The sequence below is a fragment of the Schistocerca gregaria genome, chromosome 8 (assembly GCF_023897955.1).
Source record: "Schistocerca gregaria isolate iqSchGreg1 chromosome 8, iqSchGreg1.2, whole genome shotgun sequence".
In the NCBI taxonomy this organism is placed as follows: Eukaryota; Metazoa; Arthropoda; class Insecta; order Orthoptera; family Acrididae; genus Schistocerca; species Schistocerca gregaria.
Genome location: NC_064927.1, coordinates 410430818 through 410454928, shown reverse-complemented (window position 1 = coordinate 410454928; position 24111 = coordinate 410430818). Strand labels below are relative to the sequence as shown.

At 42.0% G+C, this 24111-nt stretch overlaps 1 protein-coding gene across 1 annotated transcript in view; it reads right to left on the bottom strand.

The window, feature by feature from the left end:
• Positions 1-24111, bottom strand: part of LOC126284006 (citron rho-interacting kinase) — a 200319-nt gene that overhangs the window by 45599 nt on the left and 130609 nt on the right. The window contains exon 27 of the mRNA XM_049982548.1: positions 15666-15872. Coding sequence (XP_049838505.1) covers positions 15666-15872 — 207 coding nt within the window. The remainder of the gene's footprint in view (positions 1-15665; positions 15873-24111) is intronic.

Genomic DNA, 24111 nt, shown 5'->3' with positions numbered 1-24111 from the left:
CAGTTACCACAACTTTCTACAGCTCACAACAATAAACTAGGTCTTACAAACTTTTTCAAATCACATTTCTTTCATGTTGTTCATAAACGTGTATAAGCACAAGCGTAGCCCAAGAAATAATGACCTACTGCATGTTTGCTGTGCTCTAATGATATTGGGCTTCTATGCAAAAGCAAACGGTCTCCTCAACATCATGTGACAGCGTTATGCAAGTTCACAGTCAGAACAAGTTGTTACTGTGCATTCTGGGACTGTTATGAACTGTATTAGACCAAGTTCATCCATTTGTGGGGCTGTCAGACATGCTATTCAATTTTGGACTGCACAGGAACTGAAATCTGCAGAAATATACCATCCACTAAAGGAAGTTTATGGAGATACAAAAATTACAAAAGAAATGTGAAATTGTCAACAATGGAGTAATAACTATGCATCGCGAAACTCAACTGATGTCGGTCACTCAACCCAGATTTTTTGAAGAACTGAATGAAGAATATAATCACATAGCACATCTTTTCTTAAAAAGATGTTTGTTGACGGGGAATGTTTTGGAAGTGATGCTGAGGTGAGGAATGCAGTGAACAATAGGTTTAATGGGATGGTGACAGCCAACTATAATACAGGAATCGTAAAGCTTGTGAAGAGATTTGACATATGTTTAATGGAGGTCATGAAGCAGGTAATAAAACAAGATATATATATTTTTTAACAGGCATGTTTCTTGTTGTAACATAGATCCTGAATTTACAGAAGCCAAGCAGTCGTTACTTCTCAGATTATTTATATACTTTGTTTGCTATGTGCAGTATCAGCTAACTAACTCAATAAGTTTGTTAATTCCCCATATAAAATACATATCAAGGTAATACCAAAAGTAATGAACAACCCATTGTTATGAATATCATCATTATCATTTTTCTTTTTTAACAGTACAATGTACAGTCGTGGACAAAATGAGCAAGACCCCTCACCTTTTCGTTACGTTGATCTGCACAGCTTTAAAGTCTGTCACATAGAATAACAGGCAAGGCGACAAAGTGCTGCCAACATACTATGCACAGGTGTGAAATTTAAAAACTATCCGAACTTTGTCATATTGTTTTCAATCATGTGTAAGACTATATCAACGCTGATGAGTGTGTTAAACACAACACGTAAATAGAAGATATAAATGAAAGAAGAAACGCTAATTAGTATGAACTGTACTAATAAAAATGAATTTCAGCTTATTGAGATAACATAACTGATATATTACAACAAGGTACCCCAGATCGTTACGAATTGGCAAAATATTATGCGCATTCGACCGCGAAACTTTCTGTGTCAACATTCAGACCAGTCATACTGGATTACTTTTGCTGACGTACAAGGAAAGTGTGCAAATTTAGCAATGTGCGACGATTTATAATGAAATTCAGTTAAAAAACATTCATTGCCACATTTAATTCAATTATTGACAGGAGCGGAGAAAGTACGCTAGAGAGTCATATTGACATCCACAGGGCGCCAGTGCAGAATAAAAGTAGCAATAAAATGTATTGGGGGTCCTAGAATTTCATAAAATTTGTTTTACTGATAGGTTATCTGCCTCCATCGAGATTAGGACCGAAAACAAACCAGACCTCCCTCGCAGTAGCAAACACCTTTCACTACACTAGCAGACAACCCAGGCAAACAGCCCTCTATTATTACCCCAGACATGAATAAGCCGGCAATTTCGCAATGAAAATGGCAAAATGATCTGCAGTTTCTGTTGCATAGAGCTTTCTGGACTAAAAACATGAATTTTCTACCTTTATGTCAACGCTTACATGACAATCAATCAGGATGTTTATCGAAATACTATTATTAGCGAGTAAATTTAGTAGGATAATTCTGCATCACCCCAGGAAATAAATGACGACATAGCTGTCAAATGTATTCTACAACGTTACGAATTCTTCATTAGAATCGCCAGAGCCAGAAAACGTTCATTAGCCAAAGTGTATCTTAAGCTAGCTAGCAATGGGAATGCTCGCACTTCTAAAATGCTGTGGCATTAATACTGGGATCTGAATTACTACATGCATAGGCAAATTGGTTTCCATTTGCATTCCTGTAAATGTGATTTAGATTGAAAGCGTACCTGCGAGTAATATGCTGATGTATCGACTGCAAATAGAACATTTCGAATAAAGGGAGGGGGAATTATTTATGCAGCCCTCATCTTCAGTAACTGTCGTAGCTATTTTCGTGGCTAGGATTTTGTCACTTAAATCGGTAAAAATGGAACCCTACTTGTCTCACTTTTTTGGCCGCCTATCTGTCTAACCAACTCTTAAGACCCGTTTACCTCAAGTCCGGGTAGACATAATAAGCAGAAATGTATCACACTTCCTGTGTTATGCAGTCCCTTGGTGGTGTAAAAAAGTGAGCTTCTATGTCAACGCAATCTCCTATGGCCGTTTATGTAAAGAAAATTTTCGCGAAAGGTCAAAGAATGGCTCTAAGAACTATGTGACAAAACTGCTTAGATAGTCAGTCCCCTAGACCTAGAACTACTGAAACCAGCTAACTTAACACATATCAATACCCAGGGAAGGATTTGAACTGACGGCACAAGCAGCCGTGCGGTCAGCGATATGACGCCATTGAAAGCACGCCTAACCTGCGACGGCAAGCTGTTAATATCACCTGGTGTTGCTAAAAAGTTATTCATTTCTGGTGAATGATTTTCTGCGCAGTTCATTTAAGGCAGAATAACTGAAATATATTTGATGTTACGGAAGAGTAAGGACACCTAATTCATTTCCCATTGTCTTTATTTATGATGTTAGATTCGCAATCTGAGCATACATACTATCCAAAACAACACTTTAGTGCCAAGTCATAGTCACAGGTATGCGAATACAGCACATTGGGTTATAATTGAGGTATTTTGTTTCCCACAAAGTGGTGGCAGATGATGCTGTGGCGTCTTCGAAGCACGAGCTTTGCCAGTGCTAGCTATCTTAGCACATCCGCTGAGCGAATGTTTTCTTCCTGCTGCTAGTGTAATGGACAATGGGAACACCGTAGAATATGTCTGACAACTACGTGACCATCTATTTACACTCTTGAGTGGTTCATAATTTTGTTTGTAAATCCACTTGATATGTTATGTCCTTTAAATTACATTTGCTACACGATTCGCTCTGAAGACATTGGAAATGTTTGTTATTTGGTTCAGGAAGCACATTCCAAAAGAAATTTCTGCTTACATTGACATTTATACTGCGAATTAGTCGTATTATCCATCACATGGACAATGAGGATGCTCTGTTTTGCTACAGTTGTTTCACAGCGTAGTGGTATTGTGTGTTGGTGGCATTGCCAGTTTACATACTGCGTATGTAACACAAAATAAAAGTGTTGGGTGCCTACAGTGACCAATGTACTTGAGAAACGTTTGTTGTCATCGTAATTTATGTAACTTGTTCTCCGACTTCCAATCTGACAGTTTGTGGAAAAATGTTTTACCTTGCTAGTCCTTGTTTCAAACACTGTGACTGAGAAAACGTAGACATGAAGGAGTCCATGAAAGCAATTATTCGCTATTATAGCAAACTTTTGAATCCACTGGACACTTGAATTCTCTGTATCGATTCTGAGAGTTTTGTTATTCCTTTTGGTATTTACTGTCTCAATGCCATCATTGAGAATAAAATTGTAGGCAGTGGATTTAGGTTCTTGATCTATATACTGTGTATTAATATTCTGCGCTGCTATGTAAATTTCTAATGTTACATTCTTTACGTAAAACAGAATATCAGTTTCAGTCCTAGGATCGACGATAAACTTCCGAAACACAATTACAGAATAGTGGCATATAGATTATGGCTCCTCACCATCAACAGTTGTTGTTACCCATAGTTTTGTATTTGCTATTTGACAGTCGTCACCCTTTAGAGACCAACCTTATCTTTCCACAATGCCATTTTTGACTTGCTTCTTAATATGTCTTGTAATTACAGATTTGTTGAAAACATTAACTGTTAAATACACTATTCTACAAAATGGCTCTAAGCACTATGGGACTTAACATCTGAGGTCATCAGTTCCCTAGACTTAGAACTACTTAAACTTAACTAACCTAAGGAGAGCACACAGTCATGCCCGAGGCAGGATTCGTACCTGCAACCGTAGCAGCTGCGCGGTTCTGGACTGAAGTATTCCACAAATTAAAAACTTCCAGTTATACTTTACATCTTGAAACTTATTGCCATTCACTTTCAGTGAAGAAAAGATACATAATAATAAAATGAAATTATAGATTAGAATTTCAAAGCGTGCTGTGTATGGTTAAAATGAAATGAACGAAAAATCATCTCGTTGTCTAAAACACGTTACTGTTCCAGAGCAGTTCGGCACATCTCAAAATTTTTTACACCTCTGATGTTTAGCCACATGTGGACAAATAGTGGGTCTCATGAAGCAGCACTGTTTAGTCGTCACAAAATAAAGCCTCAAAAATCAGTAAATAAAACTATTATTCTACTGTTGCTCCGAACTGCATATACCAACAGCCCTCGGCTGGGACAACGACTAAGTCTATTGCGTATTTGATTTTTCTCTTCTTTTTCAGGCCTCCTTACCTCCCCTTCTAGCCCAACCTTCGCTCTCCAATTACGCCTTCATCGGCGAGCTTCTCCTCAATATTTTTCATTTGTGCTGAATTTATTTTTATCCTTCTTGCATATACACGTGTGTCATACATTATATATTCAAGCAGTCTCTAAAAAATATGAGTATCTCTTAGCAAATTAAATATTACATATCTTGTTGTGAATTAATTTGTTTGTCCAGAGTCCACTTACTGCATTTCATTAAAATTATATAAAACATACATCTGTAAAAAAATAAATAACTTGAAACATGTGTTGCAGCTGATTGGTTAAGGGCTGGGAAAAAACATCTCTGCTGATGCTGCTTAGTATCGCATATAGCCTCCTTCGGATTCTACAGTGGCTTGAAGTCTGTCGGGCATTGAGCTCACAACTCTAGCCACATAACTAGGAGAAGCAAGTAACTCATTCCAAGCATCATGAATCACATCAGAAAAATGGCTCTGAGCACTATGGGACTCAACTGCTGTGGTCATTAGTCCCCTACAACTTAGAACTACTTAAACCTAACTAATCTAAGGACATCACACACATCCATGCCCGAGGCAGGATTCGAACCTGCGACCGTAGCAGTCGCACAGTTCTGGACTGCGCGCCTAGAACCGCGAGACCACCGCGGCCGGCAATCACATCAGAAAGCTGCCGGCGAGTCGACGGTGACTGACCCTTTTCCCGTATTACTCTGACAATTTTTGCCCAAATATTCTCAATGAGATTCATGTCGGCTCCTTTAGGTGGCCATTCCATTACATTAATATTACTATGGTCGTCGAACCACCTCTTAACCACACATGCCATATGAATAGATGAGCTATCTTGTTGGAACACGATCTGCTCATCGCCAAATTTTGCGGTCACAGAAGGCAACATCATGTTCTACAGAACTGATACGTAACTGCGCGAATCAAGCCTTCCTTCCACTTCCCACAGGAGCCCACACCCGTCAGACAATATCCATAACCATACCATTACCGACTCCCTGCCACACCTTCGGCAACTGTAAATATATTTTGGATTATACCTAGCACCTTTTGCCCGGTAGACAAGTACTTTTCCAGTTAATGCTGTTGAGAAAACTTTTTTGTCCGTAAAAATCACTTGCCTGCAAAACTGGAGAGGTTTGTGGACATTTTCAGCAGCAAAAGAAAGGCAGGCTTCTCTGTAGGAAACAGTCAATGTGTCTTTCACAGCAGCGCTTCTTGCTCTAAGTCCACCTTCCCTTAAGCGACGAGCGACGGTCTTACTGCTAACATTGAGACCCAACGTTTGCTGACTTTGTCGTGCATTGACAAATGGGTGGTTCTCACTGAAACGACATATGTGCCAATCCTGAGCTGCTGCTGTTTTGAGGTGGCGGCCATGAGGCCTTCCATTCAGGTTCCCACCCTCTCATTTCATCTAATCCACCTCGCTAACGTCAACTTGTGAAGACCCATAGTTCTGGCTATATAGCCATTTGAAAATCCCTCTGCAAGAAGCCCTTGTCTGCCTCAGCCAGATGGGCCATTTAGCATTGACTGAATGATTCATCGCGGTTAATATCTGCTGCGAAAACAGCACTAGTAGGAAACAGACTGCCTTCTCCACAACTGCAGCCACAACACAATGGCCAAGTACGTGTAACAAGGAAATCGATGGCATAAAAGAGAGATTGCAAGCCCATACTCGTTTCATTACATAGTGGAGCAACTTAGAATCTGTAATTTTTCTCAGAAGGGATGGATCCACTCTTGTCATGTCTTATCCTGATAAATATTACATGAAACGAAATGTTTATGTTTTGCACATATGGCAGGCCTAACACAAGAAACATTTCTGAAATATCTGAGGCAACCCAAAGAACACTCCGTGAATTTTAGCTGTAGAAGGTTGCCTTATAAAAAGGAAAACGCGTTTATCCTCGCTCGCCGTGTTTCCAAGTGGCATAGTTTACTCTTGAGGCATACATAGTTCTCGCCAGGCATAAGAAGTGACTCTACTGCAATTCCTTCTCTAAATCCTCGCACAAACGAAAAAGTGGCTGACATCGAAATAAGTGTCCAAGGAATAGAAAAGCAACTGAAATCACTCAACAGAGGAAAGTCTACTGGACCTGACGGAATACCAATTCAATTCCACACAGATTACGCGAAAGAACTTGCCTCCCTTCTAACAGCTCTAGAGAGATTCGAGCACGCATGGAGGCTTTCAGACAGTCGCTCTTCCCGCGAACCATACGCGACTGGAACAGAACAGGGAGTTAATGACAGTGGCACGTAAAGTGCCCTCCGCCACACACTGTTGGGTGGCTTGCGGAGTATGAATGTAGATGTAGATGTAGACTAATGAGGGGAACTTGCCAGGTGCCATACACTCACTTTGCTCAGTGAAGGAGAGGACAAAATAAGCGAACATGTGTGTCGGCTTATCTGCAGACACTCTACCGTTTTAGAGAAAACGGTCAATGTTATCAATGGGCTGTTTCTGTACTGTAGAAGGCGCCCGAGAATGCAATTGAAGTGGTGGCTCAGTGGCTACAGTCGTTCCTTCATAACTTCGATTCCTGAGTTCAAGAACATATTGGTTTTTTTTATTATTATTATCATCCTTTTCTCAGACGTTATTGCTGGTTAAAAAATGGAAAGTGACGCGGACCTTGATCAAGCGTGACTTCCTTTTAACTGTACGGTATATGTTATGTTGCATTTAGGAACTTTCGGGTAATTGAACATGTATCAATAATTACAGATTTCTGTAGTTGTATGTATAAGTTTGGATATAGCTGTATTGCATTGATGTACTGGTGGATATTGTGTGGTATGACTCCTGTAGTTGATAGTGTAATTGGTATAATGTCAACTTTATCCTGATGCCACATGTCCATGACTTCCTCAGCCAGTTGGATGTATTTTTCAATTTTCTTCTCCTGTTTTCTTCTGTATATTTGTTGTATTGGGTATGGATATTTTGATTAGTTGTGTTAATTTCTTCTTTTTATTGGTGAGTATGATGTCAGGTTTGTTATGTGATGTTTTATGTTATAATGGTTCTGTTCCAGTATAATTTGTATTCATCATTCTCCAGTACATTTTGTGGTGCATACTTGTATGTGGGAACGTCTTGTTTTACAAGTTTATGTTGTAAGGCAAGCTGTTGATGTATTATTTTTGCTACATTGTCATGTATTTGCTAGTATTGTACATCCGCTTGTAATGTGATCTACTGTTCCTATTTGTTGTTTGCAAAGTCTGCATTTACCTGTTGTGGTATTGGGATCTTCAATAACATGCTTGGTGTAATATCTGGTGTTTGTTTGATCCTGTATTGCAATCATGAATCCTTCAGCCTCACTGTATATATTGCCTTTTCTTCGCCATGTGTTGGATGCGTCTTGATCGATGTGTGGCTGTGTTAGATGATACAGGTGCTTGCCATGTACTGTTTTCATTTTCCAATTTACTTTCTTCGTATCTGTTGATGTTATGTGATCTAAAGGGTTGTAGAAGTGGTTATGAAATTGCAGTGGGTAGCCGATGTATTTATATGAGTGATTGCTTTGTGTATTTTGCTAGTTTTTGCTCGTTCTAGAAAGAATTTTCTTAAATTGTCTACTTGTCCATAACGTAGGTTTTTTATGTCGATAAATCCCCTTCTTCCTTCCTTCCTGCTTAATGTGAATCTTTCTGTTGCTGAATGGTTGTGATGTATTCTATATTTGTGGCGTTGTGATCGCGTAAGTGTATTTTGTGCTTCTAGGTCTGTGTTACTCCATTTCACAACTCCAAATGAGTAGGTCAATATTGGTATAGTATAAGTATTTATAGCTTTTGTTTTGTTTCTTGCTGTCAATTCAGTTTTCAGTATTTTTGTTAGTCTTTCTCTATATTTTTCTTTTAGTTCTTCTTTAATATTTGTATTATCTATTCCTATTTTTTGTCTGTATCCTAGATATTTATAGGCATCTGTTTTTTCCATCGCTTCAATGCAGTCGCTGTGGTTATCCAATATGTAATCTTCTTGTTTAATGTGTTTTCCCTTCACTATGCTATTTTTCTTAAATTTGTCTGTTCCAAAAGCCATATTTATATCATTGCTGAATACTTCTGTTATCTTTAGTAATTGGTTGAGTTGTTGATTTGTTGCTGCCAGTAGTTTTAGATCATCCATGTAGAGCAAATGTTTGATTTTGTGTGGGTATGTTCCAGTAATATTGTATCCATAATTTGTATTATTTAGCATGTTGGATAGTGGGTTCAGAGCAAGGCAGAACCAGAAAGGACTTAATGAGTCTCCTTGGTATATTCCACGCTTAATTTGTATTGGCTGTGATGTGATATTATTTGAATTTGTTTGGATATTAAGTGTGGTTTTCCAATTTTTCATTACTATGTTTAGGAACTGTAACAATTTAGGATCTACTTTGCATATTTCCAATATTTGTAGTAACCATGGGTGGGGTACACTATCAAAAGCTTTTTGGTAATCAATGTATGCACAGTGTAACAACCTTTGTTTTGTTTTAGCTTGATATGTCACCTCTGCATCGATTATCAGTTGCTCTTTACATCCTCGTGCTTCTTTGAAACAGCCTTTTTGTTCTTCATTTATAATTTTGTTCTGTGTTGTATGCGTCATTAATTTCTGTGTAATGACTGAAGTTAATATTTTGTATATTGTTGGTAGGCATGTTATGGGGCGATATTTAGTTGGGTTTGTTGTGTCTGCTTGATCTTTAGGTTTCAGATAAGTTATTCCATGGGTAAGTGTATCAGGGAATGTGTATGGGTCTGCAATGTAACTGTTAAATAATTTAGTTATATGTGAATGTGTCGTGGTAAACTACTTTAGCCAGAAATTTGCTATTTTATCTTTTCCAGGGGCTTTCCAATTGTGAGTTGAATTAATTGCTTGGGTGACTTCATGTTGCAAAATTATCACTTCAGGCATTTGTGGTATCGTGTCTGTTTCTGCTTGTATCCACCGTGCATATCTGTTATGTTGTACCGGGTTTGACCATATGTTGCTAAAGAAGTGTTCCATGTCTGTTATGTTTGGTGGATTGTCTATTTTAATGTGTGTGTTATCTATTGTCTGGTAAAATTTCTGTTGGTTTGTGTTTAATGTTTGGTTTTGTTTCCTTCTATTTTCACTTTTTTTGTATCTTCTAAGTCGTTTGGCCAATGCTTGTAATTTCTGCTTCTTTTCATCTAATTGCCCTATCGCTTCTTGTTGTGAGATTTTACCTAACCTTTTTCGTTTTTTTTCCCTGAAATTTCATTTCTTATAAACTGTGATAGCTGTCCGATGTCTTTTCTCAGTTTTTCTATTCTGATCTGTAGCCTGTGTTGCCATTCTGGTTTTGTGGGTTTCTTCTGTGTGTTGGTTGGTTCTGATCTCTGCCTAGTGTGTATATTTAATGTAGTGAGTGCTCCTATATAAACTGGTAGTTTTAACTCTTCCATAGTTGTGTTTCCATTTATTTTGTCGTGTATGATTGTGTTGATAAGTTTTTATTGTTGTTTCGACTTGTGGGGTATTTGGCAGTCTATGCAAGAATGGTCTAATGTCTGTATGTGTGTCTTTGTATTCTATATATGTCAGCTGAAATTTTTCTTGTATATCTAACATGTGCGTCACTTCGTGTTCTATTTGTGCTTGTTCTAGTGGCTGTCTTAAGATTTCGTTTTCCTCTGATTGTTTAATTGATGTGTGTTATTATTATTATTATTATTATTATTTTTATTTTTGTTTAATTGATGTGTGTTATTATTATTATTATTATTATTATTTTTATTTTTTCCTCCCTGTCTACCGGAATTATCTACCAATGTCCCCCCCCCCCCAAATTTATGTTGAAATAATGTTGTCGTTATTCCTCAGTTAACTTTCTGTGTAATTAGTGAATTAAAAAGAAAATAAATGAATGAGAAAATAATGTGAAACATTTTTGAATCTCCTTACATCATGTAAGGTTGCAAGGACATTCACAAATACTTTTTTTTAACTTCTTTCATTACACTGTAAATTAATTAACGAATAACGACAACATTGTTTCAACATAAATTGAAATAAACATTAGTAGATAATTCAGGTGTGTGTGAGTGTGTGAGTGTGTGTGTGTGTGTGTGTGTGTGTGTGTGTGTGTGTGTGTGTGTGTGTGTGACAAAACCGGGTTTCGAACTCACCAGCGCAAAGTTATGAAGTCATGACGGTAGCCGCTGAGCCACCACTTCAATTGAATCCTTACATGCTAAAAGGTATCTACACTATAGCAACAGCGCATTGAAAACTTTGACCGTCGTTTTCTCAGAAACGGTCGAGTGTATGCAGATAAGCAGAGACACGTGTTTGCTTATTGTGTCCCCTCTTTCACTGAGTGAAGTTATGGTAAGACACTTGGCGGGTCCCCTCGTAACTGGCGTACGTTGCAATTCAGTAGACAGAATGCATCAACTTCCCTCGATTACCTACTGACATGTTTGGAAACTTTCGTTCATGTAGTGGCAGGATTATGAGAGCCGGTTTTCCTGATAACGATCTACTAATGGACTTTGCTCCTAATTTACAGTACTGTGTAGTAGATCTACTGCAATGACTAGAACCAGAAATGTTTGTTTATTCGGATAGTCCGCTTCTTAGTTGCGATATTTCGCTATAATATTTTCCTTTGTTTCAAAACGGCAGCTTTATATGACCACTTCAACTTAGTAACATCAGTAACAATTTAATGCTTTGAAACAGTTACGCGTGGTGTACGAGGAGTGTACTCTGTTGAACGAGGAATACATTAAACACGAAAGCTGCGTCCAGTAACAATAATTAACTTTCGGTAACATGACAAAACACATGTTGAAATACTGTCAGTTCATCTCAGTACCCAGTAAAATTTAAACTGGAATGATCGCAAACATACGTTTGTGGGGAAGGCAAACGAAAGACTGCATTTTATTGGCTGCACACTAAAAATATGCAACAGGTTTACTGAAACATTGCCTACACTACATTTGTCCGGCCACTGCTATAGTATTCCTGCGCAATATGGGATCCTTGACAAGCGTGATTGACGGTGCTCACCAAAAATGTCCAAGGAACGGTAGCCGCCAAAAACGTCCAAGGAACGGTAGCACGATTTATAATGTCACGAAATAGGGGAGAGAGGGTCCCAGATTTAATAAGTGAGTTGGGGTGACATTCATGAGAACAAAAGCGTTTTTTGTTGCTGCGAGATCTTTTCTGATATTTCAATCACCAACATCTGTCCCTGTCGGGAACTAGCACAGGAAGAAATGACCACAGTAATAATGTAATTCAGGGCTCGTAAGAAAAGATTTAAGCGGTCCTTTTTCCCGCACGCTATTAAAGAGTGGGACGATAGAGAAATAGTCCGAAGGTGGTTTGATGAACCCTCTGCCAGTCATGTAAGTCTTGATTGCAAAGAAATACTGTAGATGTAGTCATCTAGATATAACAACGAAATTATGTTGTAACTGCGACATGCGAGTTACATTTGATTTGAACATCGAAGTTGTTTGCTGTTTATTTTTTGTTCATTACTTTCAGCCACAGACAAACACCTAGGTGCGTTAAATTGATGCTGAAATAAAGTGTCACGTATGGACCAATAACAATAAATTCTTAACTATTTGTTATGGTACTTCAGTAGCTGCCGGCGTCTTCAGAAGTGGATATCGCATACAACGTTCCTCGAGCATTTATAAACGGATATTGCAGACGACTTCCAACAAAATTTGAATGTATTTTCCTAAAAGTTCAGTGATAAAACGATCTGAGTTGCTGGCGAATACAGTTCATCGTCACGAGACAGTATATATTATCATTATACATGAGGTGAAAAGGGTTTCGCCAGGTGTGGTGGCTGAGCGGTTCTAGGAGCTTCAGTCTCGAACCGCTCGGCTGCTTCAGTTGCAGGTTGGAATCCTTCCTCGTGTGTGTGTGTGTGTGTGTGTGTGTGTGTGTGTGTGTGTGTGTGTGTGTGTTTTAGGTAGGTTTAAGTAGTTCTACGTCTAGGGGACTCAGGACCTAAGCAGTTTGGTCGCACGGTTCTTAGAGCCATTCTATGAACTTTCGCGTAAATTTTCTTTACATAAACGGCCATATCTTTAGATTGTGTTGACATAGAAGTTCACTTTTTCACTACCAAGGGACCGTAGACCGCAGGAAATGCGATACATTTTCTATTATGTCTGCCCATACTCGACGTAAATGGGTTTTAAGGGTTGGGTAGACAGACAGACGGTCAAGAAAGTGAGACTAGTAGGGTTCCATTTTTACCGATTTAGGTGATGAAATCCTAACCACGAAAATAGCTACGACAGTTACTGAAGATGAGAGCCGCAAAAATAATTCCCCCTAAACTTTATTCGAAATGTTCTAGTTGCAGGCGATACATCAGCATATTACTCGTAGCTATGTTTTCGATCCAAATCACGTTTACAGGGATGCAAATAAAATCCATTTGCCTATACGCGTGGTAATTCAGATTCCAGTATTAATGCCACTGTGTTTTAGAAGAGCAAGCATTCACATTGCTAGCTAGAAACACTTCGGATAATGAAAATGAAAATTTTCTGGCTCTGGTGAGTCTAATAGATAATTTGAAACATTGTATAATACGTTTACTCACTAGTAACACGATTTTTATACTGCCATTTTCATTGCGAAATTGCCGGCTTATTCATGTCTGGGGTAATAATAGAGGGCTGTTTGCCTGGTTTGTCTGCTAGTGTAGTGAAAGGTATTTGCTACTGCAAGGGAGGTCTGTTTTGTTTTCGGTTCTAATCTCGATGGAGGCAGATAGACTATCAGTAAAGCAATTTCAAGAAATTCTTGAGTCCCCAATACGTTTTATTGCTACCTTTATTCTGTACTGGCGCCCTGTGGATCGCCTACTTTTTCTGCTTCTGTCAATAATTTAATTGACTTAAGTGTGGCACTGAATGATTTTTAACTGAATTTCGTTATGAATATTCACGCATTGCTAACTTTGCTCACTTTCATGGTAGGTCAGCAACGGTAATCCAGTACGGCTTTTTTGAACGCTGACACAAACCGTTTCGCGGCCGAATGCGCATAATATTTTGCTAATTCGTAACGATCTGGGGTACTTTGTCTTGCTAAAGCAGTTATGTTATCACGATAAGCTGAAATTTATTTTTATTAATACAGTTCATGCTAATTAGTGTCCCTTCTTTCATTTATATCTTATACTTACGTGTTGTGTTTAACACACTAATCAGCAGCAATATAATCTTACACATGACTGAAAACAGTCTGACAAAGTTCGGATAGTTTTTCAGTTTTACGCCTGTGCATAGTATGTTGGCAGCACTCCATCGCCTTGCCTGTTATTCTGTGAAGCAGACTTTAAAGCTGTGCGGATCAGCATAACGAAAAAGCGAGGGTTCTCACTCCTTTTGTCCATGAGTGTACATCATATTAATCCACATATTAAGGTCATTCAAAAAGAAATGAGCCAGAGTTTTTAAAATGAAAACTGCTAAAAGTATTATAAAGGCAATGCCTATGAAAGAGTGGTGTGGTACCTTTAAAAGTATTGAGAACCCAAACTCATCACTACACAGATGTATGCACACCCCGTGATACAGAGTGAGCTTGTGTATCTGTCAACTGTCCACTACACTCAGTACTGCTGAAAACAGAAATGCAGGGTTCGAAAGAAGAGCAAAGGGGTGTAGTGCATTTCCTTAAAGCATGAGTAGTATGGGAAATGGAAATTCATTGAAACATGACAGAAATGTACAGAGTACTGGATGTTTGTTGCAATTCTGACACTCAGTGTGACCTCTGGGTCAATATATGTCACTGCAACTCGCCAGGCTTCAATAATGAGGGCATTCACATGCTGGACAATGATATGGTAATGTGATGTGGGTGTTCCAGGTCAATGGACATACGGTGCTCTTCTCCTTTCCCTCCACTCCACCTGTCAGGAAATGCACTACACCCCTTTGATTTTCTTTTGAAGTCTCCATTTGTCTGTTTTCAGTACTACTGAGTACAGTATAGTGGGATGACACTTGCATGTGCTTGCTCAGATGTCACAATGGTGCGAGCCCATGAACCTCCAGTGGCAAATTTGGGGTTTTGGGTCTCTCATTGGGACCACACCTTCTTTCATAGGCAACAGCACTGCATTACAATCCCTTTAGTGTTTTTCACTTTATGGCCTCAAAATCGTTCCTTTTTGAATGATCTTAATACCTTTCTGTAACTTATCAATATAATTATTTCTTTGCACACATTTTCCCACTTTTCTGTAAGTTGGGATACTCCCTCATGGTGGACATCCACTCTAGCTGCCCAAAGACACTGACATCTATTTCTGCATGACCTTCAGCTTCGCAGCTGTTGTTTCATAGGACCGGATTCTACAGTTTACCATAAAGCTGACCAGCAGTTCCAGACACAGCAGGTAGCCCTTGAGTTCCCAAGTAGAGTGCCCCATCTGGTTATCTCCTGTACCACTGTGAGAGGCAATGAGCAAATCAGAGGCCAGCGAGAGCAGGCTGTCATTTGACCAAAGCTGAGGCATACAGGCAACTAGCACATGCCGAGCTACCAGTTGATGGGCTCCAACCAAGTATCAATAAGTAAAAGAACACACTAATAGGGCAGCATTTTCTTCAAGAATACTACTTTGTTTAAAATCATGAAATGTATCTTGTTTAGAGAGTCAAGCAGAGTTGTTCCTAGCTCACTTGGTAAGAGCCAGGCTCCAAATCCTTAGAGGGTCCATCCATAATTCCCCCCCCCCCTCCCCCCACCATCATCCCCTCACACACACAGTGATTTAAAAGCTTAACTGCTTCAAGAGACATCAATAATGTGAAATGTTATCCACTAACTAGCCAACAGGAATCAGAAAGCAGTCAATGCTGGTCAAATTCACATTATTACCACAGCTCCAGGCACTTCCATCAGCCGCATCACTGAGAGCACGAACTGTATATGAGCATTCATTCAGTGTAGTGATCAGCACAGTAAGGCCAAGGAAACACCCACCTTGTCCGACAGTGCCAGGCAGCAGTTTATGTCCAGTGCACTGGCCCTGTCGAGCGACAGCAGCCGGCTGCCCTGGTAGGACTGCGCGTGCCGTCCAGTCACGGCTGCCTCCATGGCGAGGACCCACCGCTGTTTCTCCTCAGGGCTCGGGATCAGAAGCAGCAGTGACACCGGCGGCCAGCATCCTCGCCGAGGATTTACTTCCACCTGAGGGCAGAGATAAGTATGTTGAGATAGACACAGTAAGAAAAAATTCAAGAACTGTCTAGATTGCAATTTATTATCCTGGTAAGATGTGAACTATAGATTTAGGGAGACTGCCATCATCAGATTCTGTTATGCTTGTCAAGAAGAGAGCTTGTGTCTGTATATGTGCGGATGGATATATGTGTGTGTGTGTGTGTGTGTGTGTGTGTAGCGCATATGTGCGTGAATGTATACCTGTACCTTTCCCCCCTTGAGGTACGTTTTTCCGCTCCCGGGATCGGAATGACTCCTTACCCTCTCCCTTACCAAACGAAAGCATTGGTACGTTCATAGAGACAATAACAAACACACACACACACACACACACACACACACACACACACACACACACACACACACACACACACACAGACACAGACACAGACACAGACACACACATCCATCCATACATACCCACATCCTTTCATCTTTCCTTTTCCTTCCACCTTTCCTGACGAAGCAGCCGCCGGTTGCGAAAGCTCGAAATTCTCTGTGTATGTTTTATTCATTGTGCCTATCTACTGGTGCTTTCCCGCTTGGTAAGTCTTGGAATCTTTGTTAATATTAAAAACGAAGATTTAAAACAAAGATTCCAAGACTTACCAAGCGGGTAAGCGGCGGCAGACACGCACAATAAATAAAGCACACAAACACACACACACAGAATTTCTAGCTTTCGCAACCAATGGTTGCTTCTTCAGGAAAGAGGGAAGGAGAGGGAAAGAGGGAAGGAGAGGGAAAGAGGGAAGGAGAGGGAAAGAGGGAAGGAGAGGGAAAGAGGGAAGGAGAGGGAAAGAGGGAAGGAGAGGGAAAGAGGGAAGGAGAGGGAAAGAGGGAAGGAGAGGGAAAGAGGGAAGGAGAGGGAAAGAGGGAAGGAGAGGGAAAGAGGGAAGGAGAGGGAAAGAGGGAAGGAGAGGGAAAGAGGGAAGGAGAGGGAAAGAGGGAAGGAGAGGGAAAGAGGGAAGGAGAGGGAAAGAGGGAAGGAGAGGGAAAGAGGGAAGGAGAGGGAAAGAGGGAAGGAGAGGGAAAGAGGGAAGGAGAGGGAAAGAGGGAAGGAGAGGGAAAGAGGGAAGGAGAGGGAAAGAGGGAAGGAGAGGGAAAGAGGGAAGGAGAGGGAAAGAGGGAAGGAGAGGGAAAGAGGGAAGGAGAGGGAAAGAGGGAAGGAGAGGGAAAGAGGGAAGGAGAGGGAAAGAGGGAAGGAGAGGGAAAGAGGGAAGGAGAGGGAAAGAGGGAAGGAGAGGGAAAGAGGGAAGGAGAGGGAAAGAGGGAAGGATGTGGGTTTTAAGGGAGAGGGTAAGGAGTTATCCCAATCCCGGGATCAGAAAGACTTACCTTGGGGGAAAAAAGGACAGATGTACACTCCTGCACACACACACACACACACACACACACACACACACACACACACACACACACACACCCATCCGCACATACACAGACACAAGCAGACATTTGTAAAGGCAAAGAGTTCAGGCAGAGATGTCAGTCGAGGTGGAAGTACAGAGGCAAAGAAGTTGTTGCAAGACAGGTGAGGTATGAGCGGCGGCAACTTTAAATTAGCGGAGGTTGAGATATTGAGCAGAGAGGATATACTGAAGGGCAAGTTCCCATCTCCGGAGTTCGGATAGGTTGGTGTTGGTGGCCTCACACTTAAAGTTCCCATCTCTGGCTGCAATCCTGCTTTCCATCAGTCCTTATACCAGTTCCAAACTGCACAATCCATAGCCCTCACCCGCTTAATCCTTGATCTATACATCGACTCGGCCAATGAACACACCCGTCAACTCCTATCCCAAATCAAAGTCCTCAATCTTTCCTCTCCCACATCCACACCGGCTGTTCGTAGCATCCTCCTACAGGCCAACCGCAAATTAGAACAGCATGCCACCCTCCACCTTAAAAAACTATCCAATCTCCTGGTTTCCCACCTCTGGAAAGGCAACTCACTCACCCTCCACAACCTTTCCAACAAACCTCAACCTCCTCTCATTGCACACAGACCCAGTCTCTCCCATCTACTGAATCTCCCACTTCCAGCTCCACTCCCCCCAACACCTCAAAATTCTAGTCAACACAATCTGGAACCACAACACCCCAATTCAGTAGTTAACCTTTCCTCCAAACCTCTCTCCCAATCCGAAACCTCTGTCCTATCCAAAGGCCTCACCTTCAGCTCCACTCCCAGGTTCAACCATTGTGCCCTTGTCAAAGATTTACTGTCCTACACTCGTAGTCTCTGCTGGAAATATCACTTTGCCACGAAGAAAAATAATCCTGATCCCACTCCTAATGATCCAACTCCCCAAGACACTATCCAAATTGAACCCTGCCTGGAACAGTTCCGTCCTCCATCACAGCGGGACCCACCTCCTCTTCCTCAAAATCACCCTCTCCAAACCTTCCAGGAATTTCTCACTTCCAGCCTTGCCTCTCAATCTTTCTTGAAAAACCTTAATCCTACTCCCAACATCGCCACAGCCGAAGCACAGGCTATCCATGATCTGAAGGCTGACCGATCCATTATCATTCTTCCGGATGACAAGGGTTCCACGACCGTGGTACTTGATCGACGGGAGTATGTGGCTGAGGGACTGCGTCAGCTTTCAGACAACTCTACATACAAGGTTTGCCAAGGTAATCCCATTTCTGATGTCTAGGAGGAGCTTCAAGGAATCCTCAGAACCTTAGGCCCCCTACAAAACCTTTCACCTGACTCCATCAAACTCCTGACCCCACCGACACCTCGCACTCCTACCTTCTACCTACTTCCTAAAATTCACAAACCCAAACATCCCGGCCACCCCATTGTAGCTGGTTACCAAGCCCCCACAGAACGTTTCTCAGCCTACGTAGATCAAAACCTTCAACCCATTACATGCAGTCTCCCATCCTTCATCAAAGACACCAACCACTTTCTCGAACGCCTGGAATCCTTACCCAGTCTGTTACCCCCGGAAACCATCCCTGTAACCATTGATGCCACTTCCTTATACACAAATATCCCGCACGTCCAGGGCCTTGCTGCGATGGAGCACTTCCTTTCACGCCGATCACCTGCCACACTACCTAAAACCTCTTTCCTCGTCACCTTAGCCAGCTTCATCCTGACCCACAACTTCTTCACTTTTGAAGGCCAGACATACCAACAATTAAAGGGAACAACCATGGGTACCAGGATGGCCCCCTTGTATGCCAACCTATTTATGGGTCGCTTAGAGGAAGCCTTCTTGGTTACCCAAGCCTGCCAACCCAAAGTTTGGTACAGATTTATTAACGACATCTTCATGATCTGGACTCACAGTGAAGAACAACTCCTGAATTTCCTCTCCAACCTCAACTCCTTTGGTTCCATCAGATTCACCTGGTCCTACTCCAAATCCCATGCCACTTTCCTTGACATTGACCTCCATCTGTCCAATGGCCAGCTTCACACATCCGTCCACGTCAAACCCACCAAGAAGCAACAGTACCTGCATTTTGACAGCTGCCACCCATTTCATATCAAACGGTCCCTTCCCTACAGCCTAGACCTTCGTGGCAAACGAATCTGCTCCAGTCCTGAATCCCTGAACCATTACACCAACAACCTGAAAACAGCTTTCGCATTCCGCAACCACCCTCCCGACCAGGTACAGAAACTAATAACCAGAGCCACTTCCTCATCCCCTCAAACCCAGAACCTCTCACAGAACCACCCTAAAAGTGCCCCACTTGTGACAGGATCAGACACTGAATGTGGCTCCCTAGCAGTGGTACGACTTCCTAAAATCCTGCTCCGAAATGAGATCCATCCTTCATGAAATCCTCCCCACTCCACCAAGAGTGTCTTTCCGCCGTGCACCTAACCTTCGTAACCTCTTGGTTCATCCCTATGAAATACCCAAATCACTTTCCCTACCCTCTGGCTCCTACCCTTGCAACATGCCCCCGGTGTAAAACCTGTCCCATGCACCCTCCCACCACCACCTACTCCAGTCCTGTAACCCGGAAGGTGTACACGATCAAAGGCAGAGCCACATATGAAAGCACCCACGTGATTTACCAACTGACCTGCCTACACTGTGAAGCTTTCTATGTGGAAAGGACCAGCAACAAACTGTGTATTCGCATGAATGGTCACAGGCAGACAGTGTTTGTTGGTAATGAGGATCACCCTCTGGCTAAACATGCCTTGGCGCACAGCCAGCACATCTTGGCACAGTGTTACACCGTCCAGATTATCTGGATACTTCCCACTAACACCAACCTGTCAGAACTCCGGAGATGGGAACTTTCCCTTCAGTATATCCTCTCTTCTCGATATGTGCCAGGCCTCAACCTCCGCTAATTTCAAGTTGCCACCGCTCATACCTCACCTGTCTTTCAACAACTTCTTTGCTGCTGTACTTCTGCCTTGTCTGACATTTCTGCCCGAACTCTTTGCCTTTACAAATGTCTGCTTGTGTCTGTGTATGAGTGGATGGATATGTGTGTATATGTGCGAGTGTACACCTGTCCTTTTTTCCCCCTAAGGTAAGTCTTTCCACTCCCGGGATTGGAATGACTCCTTACCCTCTCCCTTAAAACCCACATCCTTTTGTCTTTCCCTCTCCTTCCCTCTTTCCTGAAGAAGCAACCATTGGTTGCGAAAGCTAGAATTTTGTGTGTATGTTTGTGTGTCTATCGCCCTGCCAGTGCTTTTGTTGGTAAGTCCCATCATCTTTGTTTTTAGATATATTTTTCCCACACGGAATATTTCAAACACAGATTCCAAGACTTACCGCTTACCGAGCGGGAAAGCGCCGGTAGATAGGCACAATGAATAAAACACACCAACACACACACAGAATTTCGAGCTTTCGCAACCAGCGGCTGCTTCGTCAGGAAAGAGGGAAGGAAAAGGAAAGATGAAAGGATGTGGGTTTTAAGGGAGAGGGTAAGGAGTCATTCCAATCCCAGGAGCGGAATGAGTTACCTTAGGGGGAAAAAAGGATAGGTATATGCTAGCGCGAGCGCGCGCACCCACCCACCCACACCCACACACACCCACCCACACCCACCCACACCCACACACACCCACACACATACACACACATATGTAAAGGCAAAGAGTAAGGGCAGAGATGTAAGTCGAGGCGGAAGTGCGGAGGCAAAGATGTTGTTGAAAGACAGGTGAGGTATGAGTGGCGGCAACTTCAAATTAGCGGAGATTGAGGCCTGGTGGATAGAGAGAAGAGAGGATATATTGAAGGGCAAGTTACCATCTCCGGAGTTCGGATAGGTTGGTGTTGGTGGGAAGTATCCAGATAACTCGGACGGTGTAACACTGTGCCAAGATGTGCTGGCCGTGCACCAATGCATGTTTAGCCACAGGGTGATCCTCATTATCAACAAACACTGTCTGCCTGTGTCCATCCATGCGAATGGACAGTTTGTTGCTGGTCATTCCCACATAGAAAGCGTCACAGTGTAGGCAGCTCAGTTGGTGAATCACGTGGGTGCTTTCATATGTGGCTCTGCCTTTGATCGTGTACACCTTCCGGGTTACAGGACTGGAGTAGGTGGTGGTGGGAGGGTGCATAGGACAGGTTTTACACCGGGGGCGGTTGCAAGGGTAGGAGCCAGAGGGTAGGGAAGGTAGTTTGGGGGTTTCATAGGGATGAACCAAGAGGTTACGAAGGTTAGGTGGACGGCGGAAAGGTGTGTGTGTGTGTGTGTGTGTGTGTGTGTGTGTGTGTGTGTGTGTGTGTGAAAATAAAATAGAAAGAAACTTCCACATGGGAAAAATATTAAAAACAAAGATTCCAAGACTTACCAAGCGGGAAAGCGCCGGCAGACAGGCACCATTAAATAACACACAAACACACACACAGAATTACTGGCTTTCGCAACCGATGGTTGCTTGTTCAGGAAAGAGGGAAGGAGAGGGAAAGACGAAAGGATGTGGGTTTTAAGGGAGAGGGTAAGGAGTCATTCCAATCCCGGGAGTGGAAAGACTTCCCTTAGGGGGAAAAAAGGACAGGTGTACACTCGCGCACACACACACACACATACCCATCCGCACATACACAGACACAAGCAGACATATATATATTACAGTGATATATATGTCTGCTTGTGTGTGTGTGTGTGTGTGTGTGTGTGTGTGTGTGTGTGTGTGTGTGTGTGTGTGTGTGTGTGTGTTCGCCGCGCGTGAGTGTACACCTGTCCTTTTTTCCCCCTAAGGGAAGTCTCTCCGCTCCCGGGATTGGAATGACTCCTTACCCTCTCCCTTAAAACCCACATCCTTTCGTCTTTCCCCCTCCTTCCCTCTTTCCTGAAGAAGCAACCGTTGGTTGCGAAAGCTAGAAATTCTCTCTGTGTGTGTGTGTGTGTGTGTGTGTGTGTGTGTGTGTGTGTGTGTGTGTGTGTGTGTGTGTGTGTGTTTGTGTGTTATTTAATGGTGCCTGTCTACCGGCGCTTTCCCGCTTGGTAAGTCTTGGAATCTTTGATTTTCCACACCCAACCATTGAGTTGTACTGCGTACCTTGGGCGCGTATTTGGGTTGAGTGAGTTGCCTATCCTGAGGTGCGCCACTCGCTATCTCTGTCAGAGCCTGTATTGCTCGATCCCCCAGAACTTGGCCTATCCCTCGCACTCCCATTCCTGCTTCACGATAGATCCAGACTTGAGTAGGATCATATCAGGACATCCATAAAATAAAGGCTAAAACTGTCTCCTACCTCAGGGTTGTGAGTAAATAAAGTGTGTACATTTCAGGGTCACATTTGTGGGATGTTATAAGAGCTACATTCAAATGCCTTGTGATGAGTATTTCTCTGCTGTGAGTGAGCGAGGTGAACACTTCCAGTACAATTGGCAACACTGCTGTACGCCATGATTCGTGCATATCGTCCAGTCATGTTAGGATTATCAAATGGAGAAACCAGATACAATTTTGATTGTCATTTGACAAGGCTATATGCTCTTTTGCTGTGTTAGTTTACTTATTACTGGAATGACTGTTGGAACTGTTGGCAATGAATATATGCGAGGTCAAGTATTGAAATTTAACAATTGTTACTCAGCAAGTGTGCACGTTCACAAAAAGTCCCGTTTCTCCAACAACGAACCTAATAACTTTTGTTACTTTTTTTATGTTATATGTGGTTCAAGAAGATGACAATGACTGCAGCAGTGACACAAGGGAATGACCTTTTACTTCCGGCATCGAGCGGGGCACCAAGACAAATCGTGGGCTCCAATGTGTGTTGCACCTCGTGTTCATCTACACTGAATGCTTGGATGCATGACAGAAACATCTCCATCAAGTTTGGTGTGCCTGCTATTTGGTGCGAACCCGTAAGTCACACATCAGATTGCTATTTTTGTATGGTACCTCCCTTGAGGAAAGGAGTCGATACCAAGAGACAGAGTAATATTCTATATTCTGATATTTTATCTGTTATTTGCCCTGAGGCTCATGGTGAAGGTTTGTCAGGTCCTGTTCCCCCACATGTACCACCATCAAGCAATGACAGTGACAATTCTGAACAGACAAATACAGCCTAAAATCTGCAATCATCCGCCAGTAACCCAGACCTTTTTTTTTTATCTGGAGAATCACACAAAACAACACAGTGTGAACTCAGTGATCTGATTACGGATTTAAATCTTCCAAATCATAAAGCTGAACTCCTAGCCTCACAACTGCAGCAGTATATGAGTCTTTGTTTTGGGACTGCCAAAAAAAATGTGTGTTTCATTTAACTATTGAAGGCGACATTACATTCTGCAGTGACACTGATGATTTGTTAGAAGATCTAAACATTATACACAAACCTGCCGAGGGGAGACTGTTTACAGATGCCTGAAAAACAAGTCTGCAGCCAGTACTATTACACAAAACTAATGAAAAGCTGTCAGTCCCTGTCACATAGGCTGCCTTAGCTGAAGAAATTAACTCCATGTTGAAATCCTTTGTAAGCTGTATTATTTAAAATAAGCATGAGTGGCTGGAGATTTAAAAGTCATTGCGATGCTGTTAGATTTGCAAGTGGGTTTACACTAAGTATTGCTGTTCCTTGTGTGAGTGTGAAAGTCAATCGCGCAAGAGAAACACTATGGCCTTCTTGAACAGCTCTTGTCTGGGCCAAAAATATTTCTGAAGGGTCTCTAATAAATCCAAACAAAAGTGTTCTCACACCACTGCATCTTATGATGGGCATTGCACAGGAATAAA